The sequence below is a fragment of the Eschscholzia californica genome, unplaced genomic scaffold (genome assembly GCF_041429995.1).
Source record: "Eschscholzia californica isolate CP2 unplaced genomic scaffold, dmEscCali1.0.p SCAF_6, whole genome shotgun sequence".
In the NCBI taxonomy this organism is placed as follows: Eukaryota; Viridiplantae; Streptophyta; class Magnoliopsida; order Ranunculales; family Papaveraceae; genus Eschscholzia; species Eschscholzia californica.
The window spans coordinates 38,094,893-38,119,184 of NW_028238483.1; the positions used below are offsets into that span (position 1 = coordinate 38,094,893).

The 24,292-nt window shown below is 36.2% G+C and overlaps 4 protein-coding genes across 4 annotated transcripts; 2 read left to right on the forward strand and 2 right to left on the reverse strand.

Moving 5' to 3' along the window:
- Positions 1–792: 792 nt before the first annotated feature.
- On the forward strand, positions 793–2,806 carry LOC147534521 (ubiquitin-fold modifier 1). Its single transcript, XM_086646519.1, has 4 exons — positions 793–983; positions 1,087–1,184; positions 1,669–1,701; positions 2,595–2,806. Exons 1-4 carry the CDS (start codon positions 919–921, stop codon positions 2,663–2,665), a joined length of 267 nt encoding a protein of 88 aa, XP_086502645.1. The 5' UTR covers positions 793–918; the 3' UTR covers positions 2,666–2,806.
- Positions 2,807–6,372: 3,566 nt separating this feature from the next.
- On the forward strand, positions 6,373–10,158 carry LOC147534522 (nitrate reductase [NADH] 2-like). Its single transcript, XM_086645868.1, has 4 exons — positions 6,373–7,673; positions 7,770–7,910; positions 8,323–8,555; positions 8,645–10,158. The coding sequence occupies exons 1-4, from the start codon at positions 6,629–6,631 to the stop codon at positions 9,965–9,967; spliced, it is 2,742 nt and encodes a 913-aa protein (XP_086501994.1). The 5' UTR covers positions 6,373–6,628; the 3' UTR covers positions 9,968–10,158.
- Positions 10,159–10,363: 205 nt separating this feature from the next.
- DGK2 (diacylglycerol kinase 2) lies at positions 10,364–17,214 on the reverse strand. The gene is made up of 8 exons (XM_086645869.1): positions 17,105–17,214; positions 14,693–15,913; positions 13,914–14,289; positions 13,761–13,837; positions 12,675–12,794; positions 12,066–12,230; positions 11,552–11,689; positions 10,364–10,817 (listed from the first exon to the last, which is right to left on the reverse strand). The coding sequence occupies exons 2-8, from the start codon at positions 15,815–15,817 to the stop codon at positions 10,665–10,667; spliced, it is 2,154 nt and encodes a 717-aa protein (XP_086501995.1). The 5' UTR covers positions 15,818–15,913; positions 17,105–17,214; the 3' UTR covers positions 10,364–10,664.
- Positions 17,215–19,024: 1,810 nt separating this feature from the next.
- LOC147534524 (EamA-like transporter family protein) lies at positions 19,025–23,245 on the reverse strand. The gene is made up of 5 exons (XM_086648804.1): positions 22,724–23,245; positions 21,559–21,808; positions 21,249–21,456; positions 19,819–20,050; positions 19,025–19,460 (listed from the first exon to the last, which is right to left on the reverse strand). Exons 1-5 carry the CDS (start codon positions 22,832–22,834, stop codon positions 19,233–19,235), a joined length of 1,029 nt encoding a protein of 342 aa, XP_086504930.1. The 5' UTR covers positions 22,835–23,245; the 3' UTR covers positions 19,025–19,232.
- Positions 23,246–24,292: the final 1,047 nt, after the last annotated feature.

Below are 24,292 nucleotides of genomic sequence, written 5' to 3' on the forward strand. Positions count from 1 at the left end.
CAGATCTCTTGAGGCAGGATAGGGCTATGGGCCTATGGCCCTGTGGCTGCCCTGGGTAAGTATCCACTATCCTGTTATCCACCATGAGTTGGGGTTGCTCCAACCCACCCCTAATGGTATCTCTATGTTATTGTATATTCTCTATTCTTTCTCAACTCATGGTTTTGGAACATATTGAATTCCTTTTAGATTTTCATGGCTAGGCTCTCTAATCCTACTTGTTTGTTGGTTGTTCTTCAAGATAAGTTGCCAAGTCCTACTTGTTTGTTGGTTGTTCTTCAAGATAAGTTGTATTGTGGTCGTGACGGCCATAGTGGTAGAATAATTTAGTATGAATTCGATGAGTATGTTCGACTACCTTCAAGTTATTTTGCTGGTTTGTCGAGCGGTCTTCATAGAATGGTATACAAAATCTGACGTGACTTTTTTTTTTTACCATATATTGTCAACTATTGTTTGTAGGATTGTGCTCATGTATATGTATCTACTTGGGAGGTTTGGCTTATCGAACCAAACCCAATATGTCAATGTGGGGTGTCGCAACAATCAACAACCATAACGCTTTAGGTGGTGTTCTTTTTTCCTTTCTAATCAGCCGAATACGGTTCATCTATTATTTAAGTTGAGTTGCTTCACGTAAGTAAACCCATAATCAACTAAAATCATATATTTAAGTGAGTCAGACGAGTCAAACATAACAAATCACCAACATCTCTACACATACTTGAAATTTGATTGGAATCCCATTCCGACCCGAGTCAGATTTCACATCTGACATAATAAAAGTATAAAAAAAATATACACTGCCTTAATCTACTTTACTGTGAAAAGAACGCCAATTACCAAGTTCAGCTGGAAGGAGTCTTTCTCTCTCTCTCTCTGTAGAACGTAAAGATCAGAGCCCTAAATCTCTCAACAATGTCGGGCGGAAAAGTATCGTTCAAAGTCACTCTCACTTCCGATCCAAAGCTACCCTTCAAAGTGTAAGTTAATCTGTATCTAGGGTTTTCATTATATTTTATTCGATTCTATTCTCTTCTCTGATAATAAAACATATTATTGATTTGATTTTGATGTTATTTTCAGTTTCAGCGTCCCAGAAGCTGCCCCTTTTACTGCTGTTTTGAAATTTGCTGCTGAAGAATTCAAAGTTCCTCCCCAAACTAGTGCTATCATCACCAATGGTATTCCCAATCTTCATCTATGCTTAATTTTAGTCCTAACCCAATAACCCTTTTCAATAATAATAATTGTGTATTACTTTCTGAGATAAACCCTAAATTCAATTTCCCTTTGAGGTAGATTTAATTCCTCTTGTTATCTCTCTTTTTCAGAATTTGGGTATAAATTCTTGAAAGTTAATGATCAAATAGATTGATGCACAATAAAATAATTTATATTGGTTTAATGCACCAGGCATCTTTGAATGTATTTGATTTTCTTTTAATCCAGAAAGGGTTTTTTGAAGAAGCTCAAATTTTGAAAACAAATTCTCAACTTAGATTGAGAATTAGGTTTTGTTGTCTACTTTTTAGTGAATAGCAATTTAAACTAACTTAAATTCCTTATGATGAAAATGCAGTCAGCTTATCTAGTTTACTCTTATCTTTCGTTTAAATTATTACTTGGGTTGTGTTTGAATTTGCTTTTCTTTTTGTGTTGTTTTAGATGGTGTGGGTATCAATCCTCAGCAAAGTGCAGGTATGTCACTTTTTGTCGAACATGTGTTTATGCTCTTTCTTCATTGTTCCTTGGATATGTGGTAGCTCATTGTGGCTTATAGCTAGCTTCCTAACTATCGGCCACTGGTCATGTCATATCTATGTATGTGTGTATATATGAGCCTGCTCTTTATATAGATAATCTCCGATGAGAAGACTCTAAAACTTTCCACCTAGAATACCTAATACTGTTAGGACTTCCTTACACATATAAGGTAACCTAAAAGGTTTTAACTTATGATCTCTTAAATACTCTTTAGCAGCGACAGCTAAAATCAATAAAAAGAAGAGGAACAAATCTTTACCTACGTCAGAAGTTAAGGAAGCTTATCAACTTGTGTGGCTTTCTTTTGGTATTAACGCTTGTCAGAAGGTCTACCTACGTCTACAAAGATGCATTGGTTTTACGCAGAAGACCTTGATTATAGGAAATATCATTTGCTATCTTCTTGAAGTAAAAAACAAAATAGTAATAGAACATGTATATGTTTCTTAAGCAATCAATATCTCGATTGGATTAAATGTGAACAACTATGAACATCAACTAGTCTCGAACTTACAAACAGTTCTTATGGAACAGTTTCAGGGGCCCACATTTTTCGACACGATGACCGAGATCAAGATTTCAACGTGGTGTGATGTTAATAAATATGTTGCTCTTAGTTCATTCCTCATTTCTTTTTCGATTTCATCTTGTTCCTTGTTTATCTTGTGTCCTTGCATTCGTGGTTTGCACATCGTACTTGAAAAATCTGTTCTTCTTCAACTACTTTATATGATTATGAAGCAAGATCAGGATCTCAGATGATGCTTTCTATATTTCAATTTCCTTAAATTTGAATAAGCTTTTGTTTTTGTTTTTACTTTTTGCAGGCAATGTCTTCCTTAAACATGGTAGTGAACTGCGTCTGATTCCTCGCGACAGGGTTGGTGCTACATTGTAAATCTCCTGTTGTATCTATTTAGTTACTCCCAACCAAAAATAATAATAATAACAATCTTATGTTCTAATTTATAGTTGATCTGCCTTTCTATCTGTTTGTTGTGCTTTTGAAGTTAAATAAAATTGGGTCGATCCTTCACTTTATGACTTTCCAATATCCACAAGATGAATGTTGTGTAAATCTCTATTTTCTACCCATGCATGCCTACAGGCAAAGCCGAATTCAACCTCAGCTTCATGACTGTCTTTGTGTACCAGAAATCAAACTTTGTATGTTAAAGAAAATAAAGTGGGACTGAAAAAGTGGGTATCAAGCTCCTTTTGAGTTCTATTTTGTTGGCACGTTTCACAAAAATGGAGAAAAACTAACATTGAACTGATAGGCCTACTCACAAATACTATATTTGATGTAGTAAGCCTATTCTACTTAGGAAGCTTCTCAAGTAGATATTTTGACCTTCATCAAAAAAAAAAAAGTAGATATTTTGAATTTCAACAGAAAAAAAAAGTAGATATTTTATCATATGCCTCTAGGCCCAAAATATTGTCAATTACCCTCGGCTTTGAGATGATTTGACCGATCAATCCACCATATTGATTCGACCTTGAGAAGTTTAAAATGATATAATCGAAGTTGTAGATATGATTTTAAAATGAGAAATACTTTTATGCTAGAATCTTACATACTTGGATGTTGATTTAGAAGTTGATGTAGCATTTCTTTAATTACATACGTCTATTCACTATTTTTTTGAAATTTTTAGTGATTTAGAATCAAACATATATTATAAATTAAACTATAAGTGATTGTAGCCGTTAGTTTTGTAAATATTGACAGACAAACATGTAAATAAGGGAAATATAACCCACTCCCATCCACAAATCATGAGCCTTATAATATTGAAGAAAGGTAACATGGGAGAAATTTTAGAGGGTAGAAATTGGGGCCAAAAGACTAGACAAGTAGTGGAGAGAGGAAGTATGGGTGGGGAGGTTGGGGTGGCTAATGGCACAAATTGGGGGTGAAGTCCTTTGACTAGAAAAAAGAGAGACGTTCATCAATCACTTGCCCTTTTGGTGGTAGATTGAGACACCCTTTGTCTTTTTGTAAGCAAGTTTAATTAATATAGGAAACGACTCTCTTTTCACCTTTGGCCATTGGACTTTTCCATCCGCCACTTCCCAACCTAAACCCTCAAACATTCACCAAAACATCATAAAAATAAATCTACCTCACATAATGTCACATTCTACTTTCTCTCTCCTCTCTTCCACCCTGTGTTTTCATATCTTCATTAGTTCTTTAATAATAAAACTTATAAAATGATTATAGTTATTATTAAATCTTATTATAATCAATTAGTATCCCACCTTTTTATGTACTACAATTCAATTATCGATTTGAACCTCGATTATTTTGGACCACGCAATTCAAAGTCGAATTATTGTTTTCTGACTCGGAAGAACATTAATTAAACTTCACGTATTCTATGTGTCGTCGACAAAAAGTATACTCAATCCGTTTTCTGAGACTCTCACTTGAACTGCATGTGAGCAAACACAAAAGTTTTTTTTTTTTTGAATTGTTCAGCGTGCTTCGAACCCTTGACCTCTAAAGTGGAAGATTATACCTCTTACCACTCCAACCAAGGGTTGTTGGCCAAACACAAAAGTTTCTCTATCCTCTCACATGTTCAGTCACGTGGAGAAATTTCTCTCACATACGATTCATGTGGGAGTCCAAGGAGGCGAGTTGTGTAGCCCGGTGTGTCAACAACTTGCTACTCTTAAGAACATGAGTGGATATTATTATTTTTACAACTATTTTTAGTTTGTGTTTTTTCTCTCTGAGATATAAACTAAGTTAAATCCAAAATATCAAATTGTTTTCCCATTAAAAATTTGATTTGAATGATTTTTCCTTTGAAGAAAACCCATAGTATTGACACTTACGGCTAAACTTCAAAAACTTTGAAGTTACACTATTGATGTTTAAACTTGTCATTGACCACTTCTATATATTTGCTAGACAAACAAATGATTAGGATATAGTCATTGATTATAACGGGAATATTGTATTGTAGGCAAACTGTAACTATGAGAGATTGTATTTGTTAATTGTCTTTAGAGAGATTAATGGATAAGTTAGTGAGGTTAATAGATAAATCGTTATGGATAAGTTAGTGGTGGTCATGGTTAGTGAGTAAAATTTTGGTCTATAAATAGACATGTCTTTGTAATTTAGTTTTTATCAAGTGAATTATTGGAGTCATTTTACCATTCCGAAATTAAAGGGAATTAATTTCCAGAGTATTATCCGAAAATCTTCTTTTGTAATTCTTATTTAGCTTGTGAACTACATAACAAATTGGCTATTTTTTGCAATTGTGTAAGTAATTAGTATTTAATGTTTAATTTCTAGTACAACATTAACATACATTATGTCAAAGTCAAGATAATCAAACAGCAATATTTTGATACATTGTCTAGATGCAGATGGGCCGATCGACCTACAATTTTACTATTGTTGTTACTTTACATGCAGCTGGCAATTGTTGAAAGTCTTAAAACATGTTTCTTATGTGAAAATGTGATTAAAGGAGAATAGAGCCTTTTATTTTTTTTTTGTTGAAAGAGAAAATAACTTACAGTTGTTGACTATGCATGATCTATTTGGTCCAATTGGAGAACCTAACAAGAGATTAAAATTTTGTCTAGAAATTTTTTCGTGTTTTCGACTTTTAAATCTGTTACAATTATACTTAGAACGTGCTAAATATTAATATTATCTTACACACCATTAAGTTTACATGTATGTGATTAATTCGACATAATTTATCAACGTTCGAGGTAGATAAAAAAAGTATGATGAACAATTGAATCTCCACCATCCATCATACCTAATCATATATTCTAATATATATATATATAGAATATAAAGATAATAATAAATAGTTTGGTTCAGTTATCTGTCAAACAAATTCATGGACCGAACCAAACTCCTCGGTCTCAAAACCACCTAAATTTGTTTAGATCGGATTGGTTTAGTCCGTTTGGATACTAAATGTACACCCCTTAGAGCATCTCCAACCTACGCCCGACTGAGGCCAAAAATTTGAATTTTTGGCTTCAGCGGTGCAATCCAACCCCTGTCAGTTGAGTCCCAGCCGACGATTTCAGCCGACCTAAACATTAGGGTCGACTGAAGTATCCCCAACATGACCGTTGGGGTTGATCCTAGCCGTTAGATAAAATCGAACTGCTAAGATCTTCTACAATTTTTTTTTAATGTAATTAATTTTCTCCTTTTTGTTTAAAACTTTAATTAGTTTTTAAAAAAAATTTAAACTCTTAACAAAAACTCATACATTAATAATTAAACTAAATTACAGACGTGTCGGCCCCCGAATAATTTCTCAACCTTGGTAAAAAAAAAATTATTTCGAAAATAGTTCAAACACATGTTCGTACATACCCAAAATCACACACGTTTTTCACACACTCACAAAAATGCCACGTATGCTGTTTCTATATGCACAAATTTTAGGCCTAAAGATAAGCTGGGCCGCTGGGATTGGAGCTGAATTTTCTAGACCGAGCTAAATTTAAAATTGTGAGTGAAAAAATGATTTTTTGGGCCTATGCCTGCGTCGAGTTGAGTTGCTAATTATATGTATGGGATTTATATGTCCTCTTTCCTAGTAAAGAGGGGGTTGGTGTTAGCTATCCAAAGTGGGCATTTTTTAAGCTGTCTTTTTCCAACCTTCCATCCCTTCTCATACCAGCCATTATTATATAAACAGCAGAATTGAACACTACATTTTCTCTCAACAGACCAAATTCAAAGGCAACAAAATACCTAATAATAGAGAAAGAAATACTCCATCTACTAGTAATAGTTCTTCTAGTGAGAGAAAGAAGTGAATCTTTCCTTCTTTCTTCTTCTTCTCACTCAAGATTCAATATGGCTACTTCTGTTGAAAACAGGCAATTTGGTCAATTCGAATCGGGTCTAAAATCGGTGGTTCGTGGTTACAAAACGAACCACCGATCCGACTCACCGATTCGCAGTTGCAATTTCTACTCAGAACCACAAACCCGTATATCTTCTTCTCTTCCCCCTCCTAAGAATATAATCACTTCCATGGACTCTTATGATTATGATGATGATGACTCGTCCAGTGACGACGAGTCAGATCGGTGGATCAAAACGTTCACTAAAATAAACAATGAAATCGAACCGTCGATTTTCGACCCGAAAGATGAAGGAACCGCTGATGATTGGATAGTAAGAAACCCTTCATTGATTCGGTTAACAGGTAAACACCCATTCAATTGTGAACCACAACTGAGTCAACTCATGAGCCACGGTTTCATAACACCGATTCCACTTCATTATGTTCGTAACCATGGATCTGTTCCTAAAGCAAAATGGGAAGATTGGACGATTGAGATTTGTGGACTTGTGAAACGGCCGTTACGACTCACTATGGATCAACTCGTTAACGATTTTCCTAGTCGTGAGTTTCCTGCCACACTAGTTTGTGCTGGTAATAGACGTAAAGAACAAAATATGGTTAAAAGAACAAGTGGTTTTAATTGGGGAAGTGGAGCTATATCAACTTCGGTGTGGCGAGGTACACGATTACTCGATGTTCTTAAACGATGCGGAATAATGAGTAAACATAAAGGCGCTCTTAACGTTTGTTTCGAAGGAGCTGAAAATTTACCTGGTGGTGGAGGTGGAAAATACGGAACGAGTATAAAAAAAGAGTTCGCTATGGATCCATCACGAGATATAATAATAGCTTATATGCAAAACGGAGAGCTATTATCGCCCGATCATGGTTATCCTGTACGAATGATTATCCCTGGTTTTATTGGGGGTAGAATGGTGAAATGGTTGAAAAGAATAATTGTTACTTCTCAAGAATCGAATAGTCATTATCATTTTAAAGATAATAGAGTTCTTCCGTCTCTTGTTGATGCTGAACTAGCCAATACAGAAGGTAAACATAAAAACTTATTACGAAACGTTTTGTCTGATTTTGTATTTTTGATAAGTTGTTTTCTAATTATATATATTTTTTTTTTCGGATGAACAGCTTGGTGGTATAAGCCTGAATACATAATAAACGAGTTAAACATAAACTCGGTGATTACAACTCCAAGTCACGAAGAAATTCTTCCCATTAATTCGTCGACTACTCAGAAACCCTACACCATGAAAGGATATGCATATTCAGGTGAGCACATAATAATAGTTATATTAGAGAAGAACAGAAGGATCATGGTTGGAAGAAAAGAGACAGGTCTAATAACTAAAAAGTGGTCAAAATTAAAATAAAAGAGTGGTGGTTCTTTAGATTCAGTGGACATCACTAAATTATGGGTTTTGTCTTTATCCCCATAATCTTGGAAGCCTTGTTCTTTACCAAACTGAAAGGTCAAGAAGTGTCCTTTTTCTCACCCACTTCCTTTTTTCCTTTTCTTGAGAGAAAACCCACTTCCTTGATTGTCTCTTGGAATCCTCTTACCTATATTGAAAGATATGAAACAATATTGTACTAATAAAATTGTAACTATTTATTGTTTTATTATTATTATTCTTTAATAAAATATTAATTTATTATTTGTTTGGTTGATAATTTGATATAGGTGGAGGTAAGAAAGTGACACGTGTCGAAGTGACAATGGATGGGGGAGAGTCATGGTTATTATGCAGTTTGGAACACCCAGAGAAACCAAACAAGTATGGGAAATATTGGTGTTGGTGTTTTTGGTCACTTGAGGTTGAAGTCCTTGATTTGCTTTCTGCTAAAGAGATTGCTGTTAGAGCTTGGGATGAATCCCTTGGTACTCAACCTGAAAAACTCATTTGGAATGTCTTGGTAAGATTAAACCCCTACCAATCTTCCAAAAACGATGTGATTTTCTGTGAAGATGAGCCTAACTTAATGTTCAATTTTGTTTTGAACAGGGGATGATGAACAATTGTTGGTTTCGAATTAAGACGAATGTTTGCAAGCCACAAAAAGGAGAAATTGGGCTCATTTTCGAGCACCCAACTCAAGCCGGAAACCAACCCGGTGGATGGATGGTTAAACAAAACCATCTTGAATCATCTGAAAATACCCAAACTCTAAAGAAAAGTCTTTCTACACCTTTCATGAACCCAACTTCAAAGATTTACTCCATGTCTGAGGTGAGTAAGCACAACTCGGCCGATTCAGCTTGGATTATTGTCCATGGTCATGTCTATGATTGCACCCAATTCTTGAAAGACCATCCTGGTGGTGCAGATAGTATCCTTATCAATGCCGGTACAGATTGTACCGAAGAATTCGATGCAATTCACTCTGATAAAGCAAAAAAATTACTCGCAGATTATTTAGTCGGTGAGCTCATTACTACTGGTTATACCTCTGACTCATCTTCACCAAACAACTCGCTCCATGACTCGTCAAACTTAACTCACCTTGCTCCTATTAAAGAAACCATTTCTAAAGCACCCGCTCTTATTCCACGAGAAAAAATCAAGTGCAAACTTATAAAGAAAACTTCAATTTCACACGACGTTCGTCTATTCAGATTCGGGTTACCTTCGTCGGATCAAGTCCTTGGGTTACCAGTTGGAAAACATATCTTTGTTTGTGCTACCATAAATGATAAGCTTTGTATGAGAGCTTATACTCCTAGTAGCACTATTGATGAAGTTGGTGACTTTGAATTGGTGATCAAAATCTACTTCAAAGGAGTTGATCCAAAGTTTCCTAGTGGTGGTCTTATGTCTCAATACTTAGATTCTCTTTCTTTAGGTTCATTTATCGATGTGAAAGGCCCATTAGGACACATCGAATATACGGGTCGTGGTAACTTCAATGTTCATGGCAAACCCAAGTTTGCTAAGCGACTTGCCATGGTAGCCGGAGGGACGGGCATTACTCCAATCTATCAAGTAATGCAAGCAATATTGAAAGATCCGGAAGATGAAACAGAGATGTTTCTTGTGTATGCAAATCGAACCGAAGATGATATTCTTTTGAAGGAAGAACTTGATGGTTGGGCTAAGGAGTATGAAGGAAGGTTGAAAGTTTGGTATGTTATAGGAAAAACATTGAGGGAAGGATGGCAATATAGTGTTGGGCGTATAAGGGAAGAGGTTCTTAGAGAACATATACCGGAATCATCGGACGACACATTGGCATTGGCTTGTGGACCACCTTCTATGATTCAATTTGCAGTTATACCAAATTTGGAGAAGATGAACTACGATGTCAAGAATTCTTTGTTGGTTTTTTGAATTTAGTACTTCTTTCGGATTTGAAGAACCCAAGTATGGAGGAGCTCATCAAAAGTAAGAGATTTGTGTACAATTGTACATAGATAAATAAGTAGTTCACTAGTTTTATGTATATAGTAATGTTGCTTGTAATCATTTTAGTGTTATGGTTAGCATTATTTTGCAGATACGTTTCGATCACAACTTCTCTTTTTGTAGTTTGGCTCACGGACTAACTTTGGCTGTAGATGACTAATAACTCAAACTCATTACCAAGTATTTTTCCGAGCCCCGAACTCAAAGAAAAAAGCACGACTAAACCCATCACCCTGTACTTCTTGTGGCCCTTTCGTAAAATAACCATTCAATTTAATGGTCTTACAAAGAGCGAAAACACAAAATATGAAGAATACGAGATTGTATCAAGTAATTTCTTTTATAACAAAATTGGTGTTATTTACACAAAAGAAGAAAATCTCGCCTATGTAATATATTGAACGCGAAAACTGAAGCTCTTTCTTTCACTTCGTCTCGTATGATTTTCCATTTCGTGTGGAAATATGATTACAAATAACTCTGTGCTTCTCCTGCAAAAGAAGCAAAACTCAAAAAGATGACATTTGGGCAAGTAATTTCGACAGAGCCCAAGTTATCTAATTAATTTGGTTCTGTATTTTGGTTTGTGCAAATCTGTTAATGGGGCAGGCTAGGAGGTTAATCAAGAGAGATGAAGGGCCATCTGCTGGAGAAGTAACTTCTTTTGAGATGCATTTATCACGCCATTACATTCTGCATTCAGTAGCACCTCCGTCATTATTGCCGCTGCGTGACCTGTTGGCTCCCCCTCTGATGCTCTCCTTAGCATGAATACCTGAAATTCATGGTTCTCGTTTAGTGTAATTTTTTTCCACTACAAAGGCTTGTTGTATGACGATTGCTACAATAGTTTTGCAACTACAATTTATAATTTTATATATAATGTATGTATAAATATGCGTATAATTTGAAGGGAGACCAAGCGATCTTGAGCCGATCGTGAGGTATTGGGATTGTGGGCTACCACGTTCCTTCTATAACGGCTTACTGCTTATATAGCTCTATAATATCTGTAGTTTGATCCTTATCCACTATGTGTAGATCTGTGAAGACTCAGATGTTCTTAATCTGTCGCACGCGAGTAATGGAGAAAAAACAGTTCACCCCAACTATCACACATGCTGAGTCGAGTATTTTTAATCCCGTCATTCGGTTTAACCAATGATAACTCTGCTTGTATAATGTTCAGCTAGAGTTTTACATAATGATGTGAAACTCTTCTTACCACATATTTTACGTTCAACGTCATAAAATTTGAATCTACGCCTCTACGGTGAGGAAGAGTGATATCATTATGTCAAACTCAAAGTAAAGAGTTTAAAGTACAAGTAGCATCATCCGTTTTAACCCGACTCTTTAGGCAAATTTGTACAGTTTCTAGAGATTCACAAAACCTCCATCTTGTTACTTTGAATTTGTTGGGTAAATTTATTATGTGTGCTCAAGGCATTGAAGGAAGTGATTGACATCTATATGTATGGAGTACAGAGAGAAAACCCAAGCACGTACCTGTCCTTGATGTGTTATTTCTATACAACCAGGTTGTTGGATAAAAGGTTCCCCGTCTATCTGAACGGGGAAGGGACTAGATAGATGTATTCTAATGATTTTGCCTTGAGCTAGCCTCTTAGCCTGTGAAAGTCCAACCTGTAAAACAAAAAACTCAATAGTCAAATCAATCTGCAAAATATAGATTCATATCGCCTACGAATTCCTCGTCTCATTTCCAAGGGACTAGTAGATCTACATATTCTAATTTTCCACTTTATTATTTCTCCTTTTTCTCATCTTCAATTTTTTACTTTCTTTCTGGATACAATTTTTTATCTTCATTTACTTTCTATGGGTGTGCACTTCACTATTTATCGAGAAGCACTTGTTCCTACTAACATATCAAAACTCTTAATAAATTCAGATTTATTGGATCTTTATATAAAAATTAAAATAAATTAAGGAGCATCCCATGGATCTAGTAAAACACTAGTTTACTGTGAGAATATTCAAGTTGAAGTAGAAGCAAAACCTGAAGTTTGCCGAGGTGCCATGCTCCACAGACGCAAACAACCTCAAGCATCTTATCATGCATGGACTGTGAACTGAAATCGTCATCGTGTTCGTAATCATTTTGCCAAAGATCTACTCCACCCATATAACTCCCAATATTGAGAACAATCACACCCTCGGACCCCTGGAAGGAAAGATAAAAAAAATAGAAAGAGAGAAGTGAATAAAAGATGAGAGGATACAATTCATGAGATTATCGATCAATTCATTAGTTTTGTTCTATTTCACGGCTCTTGGTAAAGTTAACACTTAACAAAGTTCGACTGAACCAAATAGACAATGTTGAATTCAACCAACACCTGACAAAGCATTTATGTTATCATATGCCAGCCATCATAGGATCACGGAACAAACAAATTAAGGATAGTATTTGCATGGAATGAGGTTGTTCTACATAAAGTGCATTCGGTACGTGCATACTTGTAATGTACATGATTTCATTTGGGAAATGTGGCATTGTGATGTGTGAAGACACCAACAAATTAAATTAGATGTCTCAGCCGTGAGTGTATCAGCACTTCTTAATAACAAAACTTACAGTAAAAGGAAACTAACATGAGTCACTCACCTCTGGAATTTCAATGTCTTTTCCATCGACTTCAAGCCTAACTTTCCATGGTAGGTCCGCACAGGTCCTGTCCATCATATCCTTGGCACCTTCTTTAGCATATCGCAATTTATTAACGAACTGTTTATTGTTTTACAGAGTGAGTCAGTACACATTTTTAATTGCAATTAAAAGAACAAAATAAGTTTCTTTCAAGCACCGAAGTATACATATATAAAAGTAGGAAGTATACAACATGATTGAGTCAAATTGCTTTTTGACTTGGTAAGAGAAAATAAGTTGATAGAACGATACGACTTATCAAAACTAAAAAGTGACTTAATTTTAGAGTTTGGTTTCCTTATTCTTCTCTTTTTCACTTGGAAAAACCACTGGTATTCTCTTGTAAATGTTGTTGCCATGATCATTGGAATAACTAAACGGCACACACTTAACCATTATTATAGCCACACCAACCACAAAAGTTGTTGCATTATCACTGGAATAACTAAACCGCAAACCCACACTTAACCATTAGTATAGCCACACCTACCACGTCATTAGCCTACTCACTCTTCACCACTACAACTACTACTGCCAAGTGACTGCTGGTAACCACTCGGGTCGACCACCTCACTGCAGTCTCCATAACACTCATAGACATTCATACCACCTCACCCCCCACGTCCTTCGTCATGTCATCCACGACCGGGATATCAACAATCCACTAAATTATCATGGCAAGGCTTTTTTTAGTATTTTACTAGAAATCTACAATTCAGAGTGCTTTTACTTTTTGTTCCTCGAACGCCGTCTCGACTAAACTTGTTAAATGTTTTAACTTATAAGGTAAGACAGGTTTTCTCTATCAGGTTCAGTCAGCAAATGTGCAGATGATTGAAATGAGCATTAGGCCTCTGGCTCCTGAGACAAAGTTCTGAAGAAGCCCTCATGCACCAAGGTAATACAAATGTATATTTGTATATATATTCGCCATCATTAATACGACGTCATTAACATAAACATTATGCACATATGCTTAGATAGGTAGATTATAACTGGAACGTAATTACTGTGGTGAACAATAAATCAAAATAAACAATATACCTGGCTACGAAACATCTCAGGTTTTTCCTCTCGAGTCACGTGAAATTCATATGCAACCTTTGCATCACATCCGATACCTACATATTAATAATCAATTTAGATTCACCAAATCTAAGAAAGATTTGGTTGTAGCAGCTGTATCAGAATTTTTACCCAAATAGTTCATCATGAACTTGGATTGTATTTTACTTGAAGTCCGTTCTGAGGTTTGTTCCTTGAGACTTACTTTCCAGCGATCTAGCATAGTCACTGCTGAATTGCTGATGTCATGCACAAGCGTTCTTAATCCACCCTGTCCCTCTACACTAGAAAAACCTCCTCCCCATTGCAAAACTCTGGATAAGTCATTTCCTGTGCCTAGAGGAAGAATAGCAACAGGTGGAGGTGATTCAAAGTTCTGCTTCTCAATGGCATCAAGAACCCAGGCAACCGTACCATCTCCACCACATACCAGAACTCTAAAATATTGCACAGCACTAAACAAATTCAATCCAACTTCAGGCCCCTGGGAAGAATTCAGTTCAAAAACCTGCAAATTTACAAGTAGGATAAGTTATGTGAATACATAAAATGGAATTTGAACGTAACTTATTTTTGAGCTGCAAAAAAAAAAATTCAAGTATGCAAGCAGACCACTACCATTCGCGGATGAGGATTAACCAAAATTTTCCAGACCACTCAATGATGTCTAAAATGTTTATTTCATAAGTACCAGAAATTCTACTATTTGCTCATGTGCATTCTAGGACTTTTTGTGAGGACGATCTAACTCATAGGGAACTCATCCTCATAACTCATAAGCCCTTAATTAATAAGTCATGTACACAGTCCCACAAACTAACAACTCAGACCAATTTTAGAGAGTGTATGCCACAAAGTGCAGGTGAAGATATACAATCCTTATTAAGTACAGATGAAGATAAGATATTAACCTGCACAGGATTCAGAAGCATGTTCAATCTTCTTCGCAGTGACTGCCCATATCGAGCTCCACTTTTGATATTTATGAAAACTAGAAGAGGTCTTGCATCAGGTGGTAAATCAATCAGTGTGTACTTCTTAGCTCGACCTGATACATTAGTCCTGTTTTTCTGCATAGTACCATTTTGTGTACCTTTAATACTGGATGCCCGGCCATCCTTCCTCAAAAAGTGGTCACTATTCTTTTTTGTGCCTGATTTATCCAAACCGGCAAGACCATTAAGCACATATTCAATTGCCATATTTTTATCAGCTTCCTGAATTTTACCGTTAGAAACCCCGTAAAGAGCTCCATTTTTGTTTCGTTGTCGTCTTCTTCTGATTTGTCCACGGACTGATGAAGCTATAATCTCCTCCGTAATGTAACTCAGCATACCTCCTGCGGTTGTTCCTTTATCTGTTTCTTTCACCGAGAGTGGAGAAAGGACTAGTCTTCTGAGAGGACCCAAGTCGCAAATGTCACCAGACTCCTTTGACATCTTATGGTGACATTTAACATGTATAAGCCGTTGACACCACAAGCAATGCCATGTCGGAGAAGCGTCAAGAAAAGGAACACCACAGGGTTCATCACAGTAATAACAGAACGAGGACATCTCAGGGTTCTCATCCATTGCAATCCATCTCTCTGACCAGTGATGTAGCAGATGAGTCGAACCAGCTTGGGCTACACATTTGCAATCCTTTGCCGCAAACTCGGAACAATAGAAATGAGCTGCTACACCACAAACAGAGCACCTATGGAGAGGAATAGGTGGTGCTGCCTTGGCACCCACTGGATTTGGAGACACAAGGGAATTTAAGCAGATGGAACAGGTTGATGGCTGACCACCATAAGCAAAATCTTCTACCCATGAATGATATGATAAAGGAACTTTCAATTTCTTCCAGACTTGCTTTTTTGCCATAGCAGCAGCTTTAACCCAATTCAGTGACATCTTCCTCTGCCATTTAAGACATGCATATACAATAACTAAAAGGCCAAGCGATCCAGCAACCAGCAACCCAAACATGTGAGGACCCCAACCATCAGAACTGGTAAGATTTCTTAAGAGTGAAAATAACAGATCTGTCATTGTTAACTAATTTAGTCTTTTCCAATCTCCACTTTGCATAACACAGCCAACACATTAGAAAATATCCAACACCAGATATACCTCGGCAAAGAAAACCTGACCATAAAAGAAAATTATGACACATGAGTAACATTAGTAGAAGCAGCAAATCCAAAGAATATCAAATCGATAGTCTCCTACTTTTTGTGCATAAAAAAATTAAATTTATTTAGCATGATACACCACCTAGTTGTAAATGAAAGTGTCTTCTAGATTTAGTCTCAATCAACAGCTTTATGTCTAGGGTAGCATTAAACAAATATTAAACTCTGCTTGGGAAAAGAGGGGCGAAATCCGAGGTGGCCTGCCTGATTTGGCCCAGTATATCTTTCTAAGATACTTGGGCGAAATCAGGCCATTCACCTCGGATTTCGTCTTCATTCCTCCCCCCTTTGGGCGGAGTATCACAGTTAATATCATACTAAAGAACGTGGAAAATCTCCGACGTTCTTTGAGTTGGAACTATTGATCTGTCGTTAAGAAACAGTAACGTCCAGCATGAGTGCAACAATGTGCATGGACGCAAAACTATTGCAATTAGTTTAACACGAGAGGTGAATCTTGTTATTCAACTTAGATTTCAAATGCTTTCGTATTTTGTACAATGTTCGACCATTAAAATACAATTGTGCCACCAATTAGGAAGGTTTTCTGCAAGTTAAAATCGATAAAGATCTCAGAATTATGATCTATAGTTGTTTTGTGATCTTTTACAAGGATACTAAAAAAAATCTACAAAAATTGTTATGAGATCGAATGGATATCGATAATTCAATTCGGAATCTCAAAAGTATATTTTTCAATAAAGGTGATACAACTGAGTAAACCTAAATTTGGTCCACAAGAGGTCCTCCATCAACATTTAAAGCAACAGAGAATTGAACAAACAAACACGAAACAAATCATGAAGAAAGAGAAACTTTCACCATGGATTCACATTGTACAACTATAAAAACCTAAATTACATAAAAATTCATACTAAATCATATCAATGCAAAGATAAAATCCAAAAAATTTCAAAAAAAGAATTTAAGAACAATTACAAATAAAAGACTGTCCAATACAATAGAATCGTTTTACTTTGATTCAGCTGAAAAAGGAAAACAGATCTCATCATCATGAGGATTAGTTAAATAGCAATGAAGGTTTTTCCATATATATATATATATATATATTTACAGGTAGAATGAATTTGACAATATAAGATCACAGAATGAGAAAAGAAGGAAAGATAAAAGGAAGACAAACCTGGGAAGAACGTAGGAGACTATCAAGAGACTTTCCGGCGAAGCCCTTGATTCTCTCCCACCTCTCTCTATCTCTCTCTCTTCTCTTTCTCTCTCTAACGCGTTATTGCTGCAAATCCTCAGATCTTATTAATTCTTAACAGAAGAAAAATACGAGTATTTGCTTTTTGCTTTTTCGTTTTTGTTTATATTAGTACTAATATTTTCTTCCTTACTTTCGTGGGAAAAGAAAACATCAAAAAGAAAGAGTAAAGAAGAGGAATTCATCTCATAGGGTGACAAGGTAAAGAATATTTAGGTCCTGGCCCTATAGGATAAAATATTGATGTTATATGCAAGATTTTTGTATAAAAAGTCTTTTAATTGTTATTAAGTTATACCTATGAGGTGACTTCAATTGAATAAGTAAAACACAACTTGTTCACTAGGATTTCAGATAAAATGTATTAGATTTACGTCTGACATCCTAAATCCCTCTGTGGAGGCATATTGTGAGAGACTTTCTTTTTTGAAATTGTCAGCCTGTCTCGAATTTCTAACTTCTAGAGTGGGGATGCTAAACCTCTTATCACTCATACCAAGGGTTGTTAGCTATTGTGAGAGACTTACTAAGTGATATTCTATGGTCGGCATCCCACGAGATGTTTCCTAACCAACCGACGACTAACATCTTGTGTGAGGCCTCTCATAAGAACCATCGTTGAGAATTTTCAACTCTCTTAAGAAGTTGTATGAATTCACTTGAAACTTTGTACCTTTTCGGTGACGAAACGAGTTTCTGTAAACAAAAACAAACCTTCTTTTTGCGGGATGAGAGGAGAAAGAGTCGAAAGTTTTTCAGGAGAGCAGAGAGAGGTAAATAATAAAGAAAATGTTGGTAATGGTTGTCAGAAGAAGTGTTGTCGGTGGTGGTGAAGATGATTAAAATTACGGAGTAAAATGTAAAAATGTTAGTTTTTAGTGTGAAATTTGAGGTTCTCCTTCGATCACCTATTACCAACTTCCGTTGACAAGATCTTTCTGCCCCAACCATTTTAGGATGTCCCAAAGGGGCGGCCATACTTCTTTGTGGGCATCAAGCCATCAACCCTATTTGAAATTTCTTAAACTGAAACTGGATCCCACCACCACCACAACTGCCATTCTTCTTCTTAAATGTAGCTCCTCCATTATACAATTTCAAATAAAATGTGAAGATCGACTAGTAAAGAGCTCTACAGGCTAGCTCAGCTCTCTTAGTAGAAGTTCAGTAAATGGTGGTTGTTGCCTTGTTGGTTGTGGGAGTGATGATGGGCTGGTAGGGTACGTTGCCATGATTCTCTTATTTATTTTTTTAGGTTAAGGAAACGCGTCCCATAATAGAAAAACAAAACACAAACTACTCTTCATGGTCGAATACTCTTTTTAGTGTTAAAATGAAGCTCCGGATCAAGCACAAAGTTGATTTTGGTTTACGTATTTACCATATAACTGCAAGGCCCTTTCAGTCTTAGAAGTGTCATAAAAACGACACAGACCCTAAAAAGTCATCGAAGCTCTGATGTCTATTTACAATATCTTCTACTTTATCGATATCCTTTTAACACAAATCAGTAAATGGTGGATTTTTACTCCGCTGTGAATGGCAACCTATGCCCTATAAGTTTGCAGAGTAGATGTACAACCAACTAAGCAAGCAACCTTACACTATTAAGGAGTAGTTAATACCATGATCTTACCTTCACGTTCTATACTTCTTTTCCCTCTTATATTTTCGAATCAATGAAGAGGATCATCTTGAAATTTGAAATTTCAAGATGATCCTTTTATTTGATCTTACACTAACAAAAGAAAGCAAGGGGTTTAATTCATTTTTAACCACCCCAATTCTGCCCACACAAAAAATTGAACAGAAAACAATATACACTTCTCAACAAGTATATGTTATAAATAATCTACTTCAATTACTGAACTCATTAAAATTTCAAAGTTTTGTAGAGACAAAATATAGTTTAAGTCCTGAAAGTAACCAGTTTCTTCTATGTTTTCTTTTTCAACTTTTTCCTGCTTGTTTGTGATTTAAATGGTCTGTGAACATGATCACAAAACCCTATTTAATGAACTTTAGTTTATAACAAAAAGTAAGGTTATTAAACCTTGTCATCTAACTTATCATTTACAAGAGGAATCATCTCCATCCGGCCCCGAGGAGTTCGTGGCGTTCTAGGTGTACCTGGCGGCGGTGGTATCTGCGACAGTTTATGCCTTACGTACCCATAAAACGTACACCCCATTAGGGTTATCCCACATCCAACTGCATTCAATCCTGGAATTGGGTTTCTAAATATCAGCCATGATACCATCACTGCAACTGCAACCTGTAAACAAAAAACCGAATTATAAAGAGGACAAGGGGCACAACAATCATTTCAGGTTATTTTAGATATTAGGCGCCAAAGCAGACACATGTGTCTGATAAAAAAAAAAACAAGCATTTTGACATCTTACTCGAGTCGATAAAGATCTCGAGTCAGATATCATTCTGAATTTGAGGAAAGACAAACACCACCCCCTGTTTGCCCCTTTGAGGTCATTGTACAGTCTTGCTATTTTGCGGGATATGCATATGGGTGTCACATGAAATGTTGGTAACGACAGGTCATGTGCTCTCAATGAGTCAAGTATGAGGTCAAGTATAACACTCTAAGATATTAGTAGGGTTATTCGAATTCTCACCTTAAGATTACCAGCAACGTTGAAAGTGACGGCAGTTGTCGAATGGATAACATAAAAGATGGAAAAATTAAGACAAAAGGCCATTATTCCGGAGCTGATAATTATGATAAGTGCCGAGTAAATAGAATCATGTGTTTGAAACCACTCCACAACCCCAGCCCCTTCCAGTAGCAATGCTGGTACTGCCAAGATCATGGTGGCAAACGGCGCCATGTAGTATACTGTATTTATGCTACACAAATTGATACAAAACTCAGGATTAACATAACACGATAATTTATTAAAGAAGACCCAAGTTTAGTATGTTTCATCCATAACTAATTGTATTGTAAAAATTATGATTTCGATTTATGTGCATAGCATTTGTGCATCATTTTAAATTTATTAGGTAAATCACTTCGTAAAGGGGTTTTTAGGTTTCTATCCACGTCCATGCTCATAAATTCAGAACCAGCTCCTTAAAAATTCTAACCAGAGTTCTGGTTCCGTCATGATGCAAGAACAGAAACAAAAATACATCAGCTCCAGGTAGAATGAGTCTGAAAGACTGAAATGCAAATTGAAACACTAGAAAAAAGACTTAGAAAATCAAATTGTTATGGTTTACTGATCGTCACAAGTCGAACCAAACAAGGGGTCGTATAAAATAACACTAACAATAAATGAATTTCCGCAATGGTTCAAGTGAAACATTTGCAGACATTAAAGTGCATTTTAAAAACCTAAGTGAAGCAGTTCTCTTAGGACTCTGATCTGATCCCACACTCTAATCTGACGTCCAGTTCAGAAACAACATCTAACTACCAAGTGTCTCCATAAAAGTAAGATGAAACATAGAACTAGGTTGTACCTCAAACAAATGATCAAATATGCTGCATATTCACAAGTTTCTACCTAATCTACCCTATGAACCTGAAAGGGTTCACTTCAAGTAGGTCGCAGGATGCATCTATCAGCACCTTAATTTTTTTTTTTTGAAAGGTCAACATACTTTAAGTGGTATTAATCCTTCTCTCGAACCCCGAGACCTAGAGGGTGGAAACCAACTTGGTAATCACTCCAGCTAAGAGTTGTCGACATCAGCACCTAAATTGGTAGGCATACAACATAAACTTTGATATGATTTAAAGAAGATTCATAGCCAACCTCACAATATTTAACTTCAGTAATCAGGGTTTATTTGACAAAGTGTCGCATTCAGGACAAGATTTGGGCTGAAATTCAAAAGGCATGTCCATCAGACTGGTGCGAGAATACTAATTCGCAAAAGCACCCACACTTTCTACTGGTTTATAATGATAATCCCAATGTCGAGTTAAAAGTCAAAATATGAAGTGACACAAAAACTTCTAAAATTAACAATTCAAACAAATGGACAAACATGATAAACAGCTCATAGAAATAAAGAAGACATAGATCAAATACACTACCTGTCGAATTTATATCCATGCAACAATGACTCAGCAAGAATGGTCTTTGTAGAGGTAGCTAAACAACCAAATAAGGCAGCACAAAATCCAAATACATTGAAACTAAGTTCAGTAACCGATGTGAGAAGAATTCCTCCAACAATGGGTACCAAAGACGACCAAATACGCCAGTCAAAATATTTCTGCCAAATTATCCACTGCAAGATAACTGTTACAAAATGGATTACAGTACGAGTTTATACCAATTCGAACATTACCAATATGACGAGAGAGAAAGAATGAACAAAGGGAGATAGAACATCAATCTAACCTGTTGTTGCAGGAGTAAAAGACTTTATTGTTTGCATAAATGACACAGGAATGTATCTTAAGCTTACATTACCCAAAACTATGTTAATACAGAACACAAATGACATAGGAAATATCCTTCTCCACAGATCTGCAGAGTCCACTGCTATTAATGGCTTAAGCTTCAAGATCTTGATTACTGTGTATGCTCCGATAGCTGAGCATATGAAGTGGACGCAAGAAACAGACAGAGGAAACTTGAAATCCAGTTTCTGTACAAATAAAAAACAGAACAAGATAATTAACCATATGAGATAGATAAAAGCGTCCCCATGCTTATTGAATCACATTTGCAATAACATAATCGGACTTTGATGGCATAGAAGATGTCAAGAGAAACGGTTTGTCATTCAAGGAAGAAATGCAGTTCTTCGTTTTGGTTCCTAAAGCAACTATATATATATCAAGTACTTCAAAAATACTAAAACGTGCACAAGTTTCGTGAGATTCCCCTCTGTCTGAGAGATCACGCCGGTAAGTTTTCACATGGAGTGAATACCATCTTCAATGTGGAGTAGCCTGTAGGAAAGCCACTCTTAACAATTCAAGAAGCAAACCACATATACTTAAAAATCACTTAAAAGAAGCTTATATTGGATAAATTCTTCGAACTCAAAACCGATTGGCAATGAGTGGAGAGGACCTAGACATTATATCCTTGGTTGCCAGATAGCCCTTCTCCTATGTGGGATTATTGTCACACGCCCCCTCACGTGTGGCGTGGTTAGCCTAACGCGTGTTCTTTTTTCGGGTGGCGTGAAGCACGTGTGGCTTTTAAGCCTATCACGGGTGGCCCTAGCTCTGATATCATGTTAAGTTTTCACAATGGGGGCCTAGACATTATATTCTTGGTTGCTAGATAGTCCTTTCTCCCATGTGGGACTATTCTCACAATGGGGGACGAGTGATAACTCAAATTCATGCATAAACTAAGAGCACAACTTTGGTAAACTGAGAAGATGAGATGAATCGGGAACAAAAATTAACCAATCAAACATCAAAGGAATAAAATTTAGGAAAATTAAATTAAGACCCAGAAAAATCTCAGCAAATTAGCATTAGACAAACAGTACCCATGAAATTAGATGGAAAGAAGATGACAAAGTTAGAAGAAGAAGAAGATATACCTGAAAGATCCATTTGTTCATGATAATGACAGTAACATTAAACCCCCACCATTGAAGTATAGCCAGAAGAGATCGAAACACACTCCACTGAAACAACTTACCCTCCTCCATGGATCTCTCTCACTTTCTCTCTCTAACTTCAAATACCCACAACCCAAATGACAAAGAGAGAGAGAAAAACGAATTAGAGAGAAACCCACATGAATTATGATACTCCTCTTTCTAACTGAGATAGGAAAAAAGAGAAGCAATTGAAACGCCTCACGAAACTTACATAATCACGAAATCAACAAACCCTGGTTCAAAGAAGAAGAAGAAGAGGGAAAGAAGAGAGAGAGAGAAGTGAAGTTGTAACGTTTCTGATGGACAAATTGGGATGGAGGTGGTGATGGTCGTGGAAGTTCTAACCTGTTTAGAGAGAGAGAGACTACTATATGAGAGAACATCGTGTTGAGTTATTTACACCGTTGGATTTCCTGGGAAAATCCAACGGCTGAAAATGATATATTTTTCGTTGAATATACCGTTTGGGAGATTTATTTTATATTTAATTAACAGATGGAGAGTTTCGCTTTCTTCAAAACGCACGCCAAATATTTTGTAGCTTCTTTCAAGAGCTTTTACTAGCTTTGCAAAAAAAAAAAGAGTTTTTAACAAAAAAAAAAGAAAAAGAAAGGAGCGACCTTTTACTAGCACTTATCGCAGAGCCAAGATCGACCACTAAAAAAATGTGTCAAAGTTTTGCCTTATGATAAAGAAGGACCCGAATGTAGAATTACACGCTTTAGGTCAATAGAGTTGTGTATGTCTGCTCACATAGTAATTGATCAGATTCGTGAGCGTTCCTACAAGGAAACACTAATGATACCCAGTGGGAGTAGTGACTAGCGTTATGGGTCGTTGAGCGCCCCGGAAGATTGCCATGAGTCGGTAAGTTCGGGAGACCGAAGATAGTTCTCCGTGCACCGGACACGTAGCTTATCTAATCCGTTGGGACACAGTTGGGAATGCATGCTACAAAATAAATGGTCTGAGTCTGATACATCAACTGTCTACTCAATGTGCTTTGACATTTAGGTAGGTGTCTTATTGTTGTTATCTTATTTGGTTAATATTATATCATGTGTTAGCAGATAAGTCTTTACAAATAATGAAAAATGCCAACCAATCCTTGGAGACTGTTCTTCAATTTTGTGATCTATTCTGCCAATTTATCTACAAATGGGTTTTATTGCAATTAGACGATGTAGGAGTGGTTTCTGGTTAAATTAAACGATCCACTAATTTATAATTAGTAAACCATTTGGTTTCAAGTTTATCCAATAGATTGTTTTGACTGTGTTTGACAAATACATGCGTTAAAAGTAAAAAAAAAAAAAAATAATAATAATCAAAATTGTCCTTATTTTTTTGTGATTTTTTCCCTCACGTCTTCTTTATTATTCAACGTCACAACCGCCACATTGTTTCTTCCATTTTCAACAAAAAAACAAGTGTCTTTAGCTCCTATCGTGTCTCTATCTTAAGATTGATTGATGGTCTTTCCAATCGCTCTAGTCACTATACAGT

Bases quoted from the DNA above. Each gene is read 5' to 3' on its own strand.
- LOC147534522 (XM_086645868.1), top strand. From the start codon at position 6,629: ATGGCTACTTCTGTTGAAAACAGGCAATTTGGTCAATTCGAATCGGGT. The intron at 7,674-7,769 runs GTAAACATAAAA...TCGGATGAACAG, and splicing joins TGAACTAGCCAATACAGAAG to CTTGGTGGTATAAGCCTGAA. The intron at 7,911-8,322 runs GTGAGCACATAA...AATTTGATATAG, and splicing joins GAAAGGATATGCATATTCAG to GTGGAGGTAAGAAAGTGACA.
- LOC147534521 (XM_086646519.1), top strand. From the start codon at position 919: ATGTCGGGCGGAAAAGTATCGTTCAAAGTCACTCTCACTTCCGATCCA. The intron at 984-1,086 runs GTAAGTTAATCT...TGTTATTTTCAG, and splicing joins CCAAAGCTACCCTTCAAAGT to TTTCAGCGTCCCAGAAGCTG. The intron at 1,702-2,594 runs GTATGTCACTTT...TACTTTTTGCAG, and splicing joins CAATCCTCAGCAAAGTGCAG to GCAATGTCTTCCTTAAACAT.
- LOC147534524 (XM_086648804.1), bottom strand. From the start codon at position 22,834: ATGGAGGAGGGTAAGTTGTTTCAGTGGAGTGTGTTTCGATCTCTTCTG. The intron at 20,051-21,248 runs GTAGTGTATTTG...CAATTTGTGTAG, and splicing joins CATGGATATAAATTCGACAG to CATAAATACAGTATACTACA. The intron at 19,461-19,818 runs GTGAGAATTCGA...TTTTGTTTACAG, and splicing joins ACGTTGCTGGTAATCTTAAG to GTTGCAGTTGCAGTGATGGT.
- DGK2 (XM_086645869.1), bottom strand. From the start codon at position 15,817: ATGACAGATCTGTTATTTTCACTCTTAAGAAATCTTACCAGTTCTGAT. The intron at 13,838-13,913 runs GTAAAAATTCTG...ATTAATATGTAG, and splicing joins GTTCATGATGAACTATTTGG to GTATCGGATGTGATGCAAAG. The intron at 10,818-11,551 runs GTACGTGCTTGG...CATGAATTTCAG, and splicing joins AAATAACACATCAAGGACAG to GTATTCATGCTAAGGAGAGC.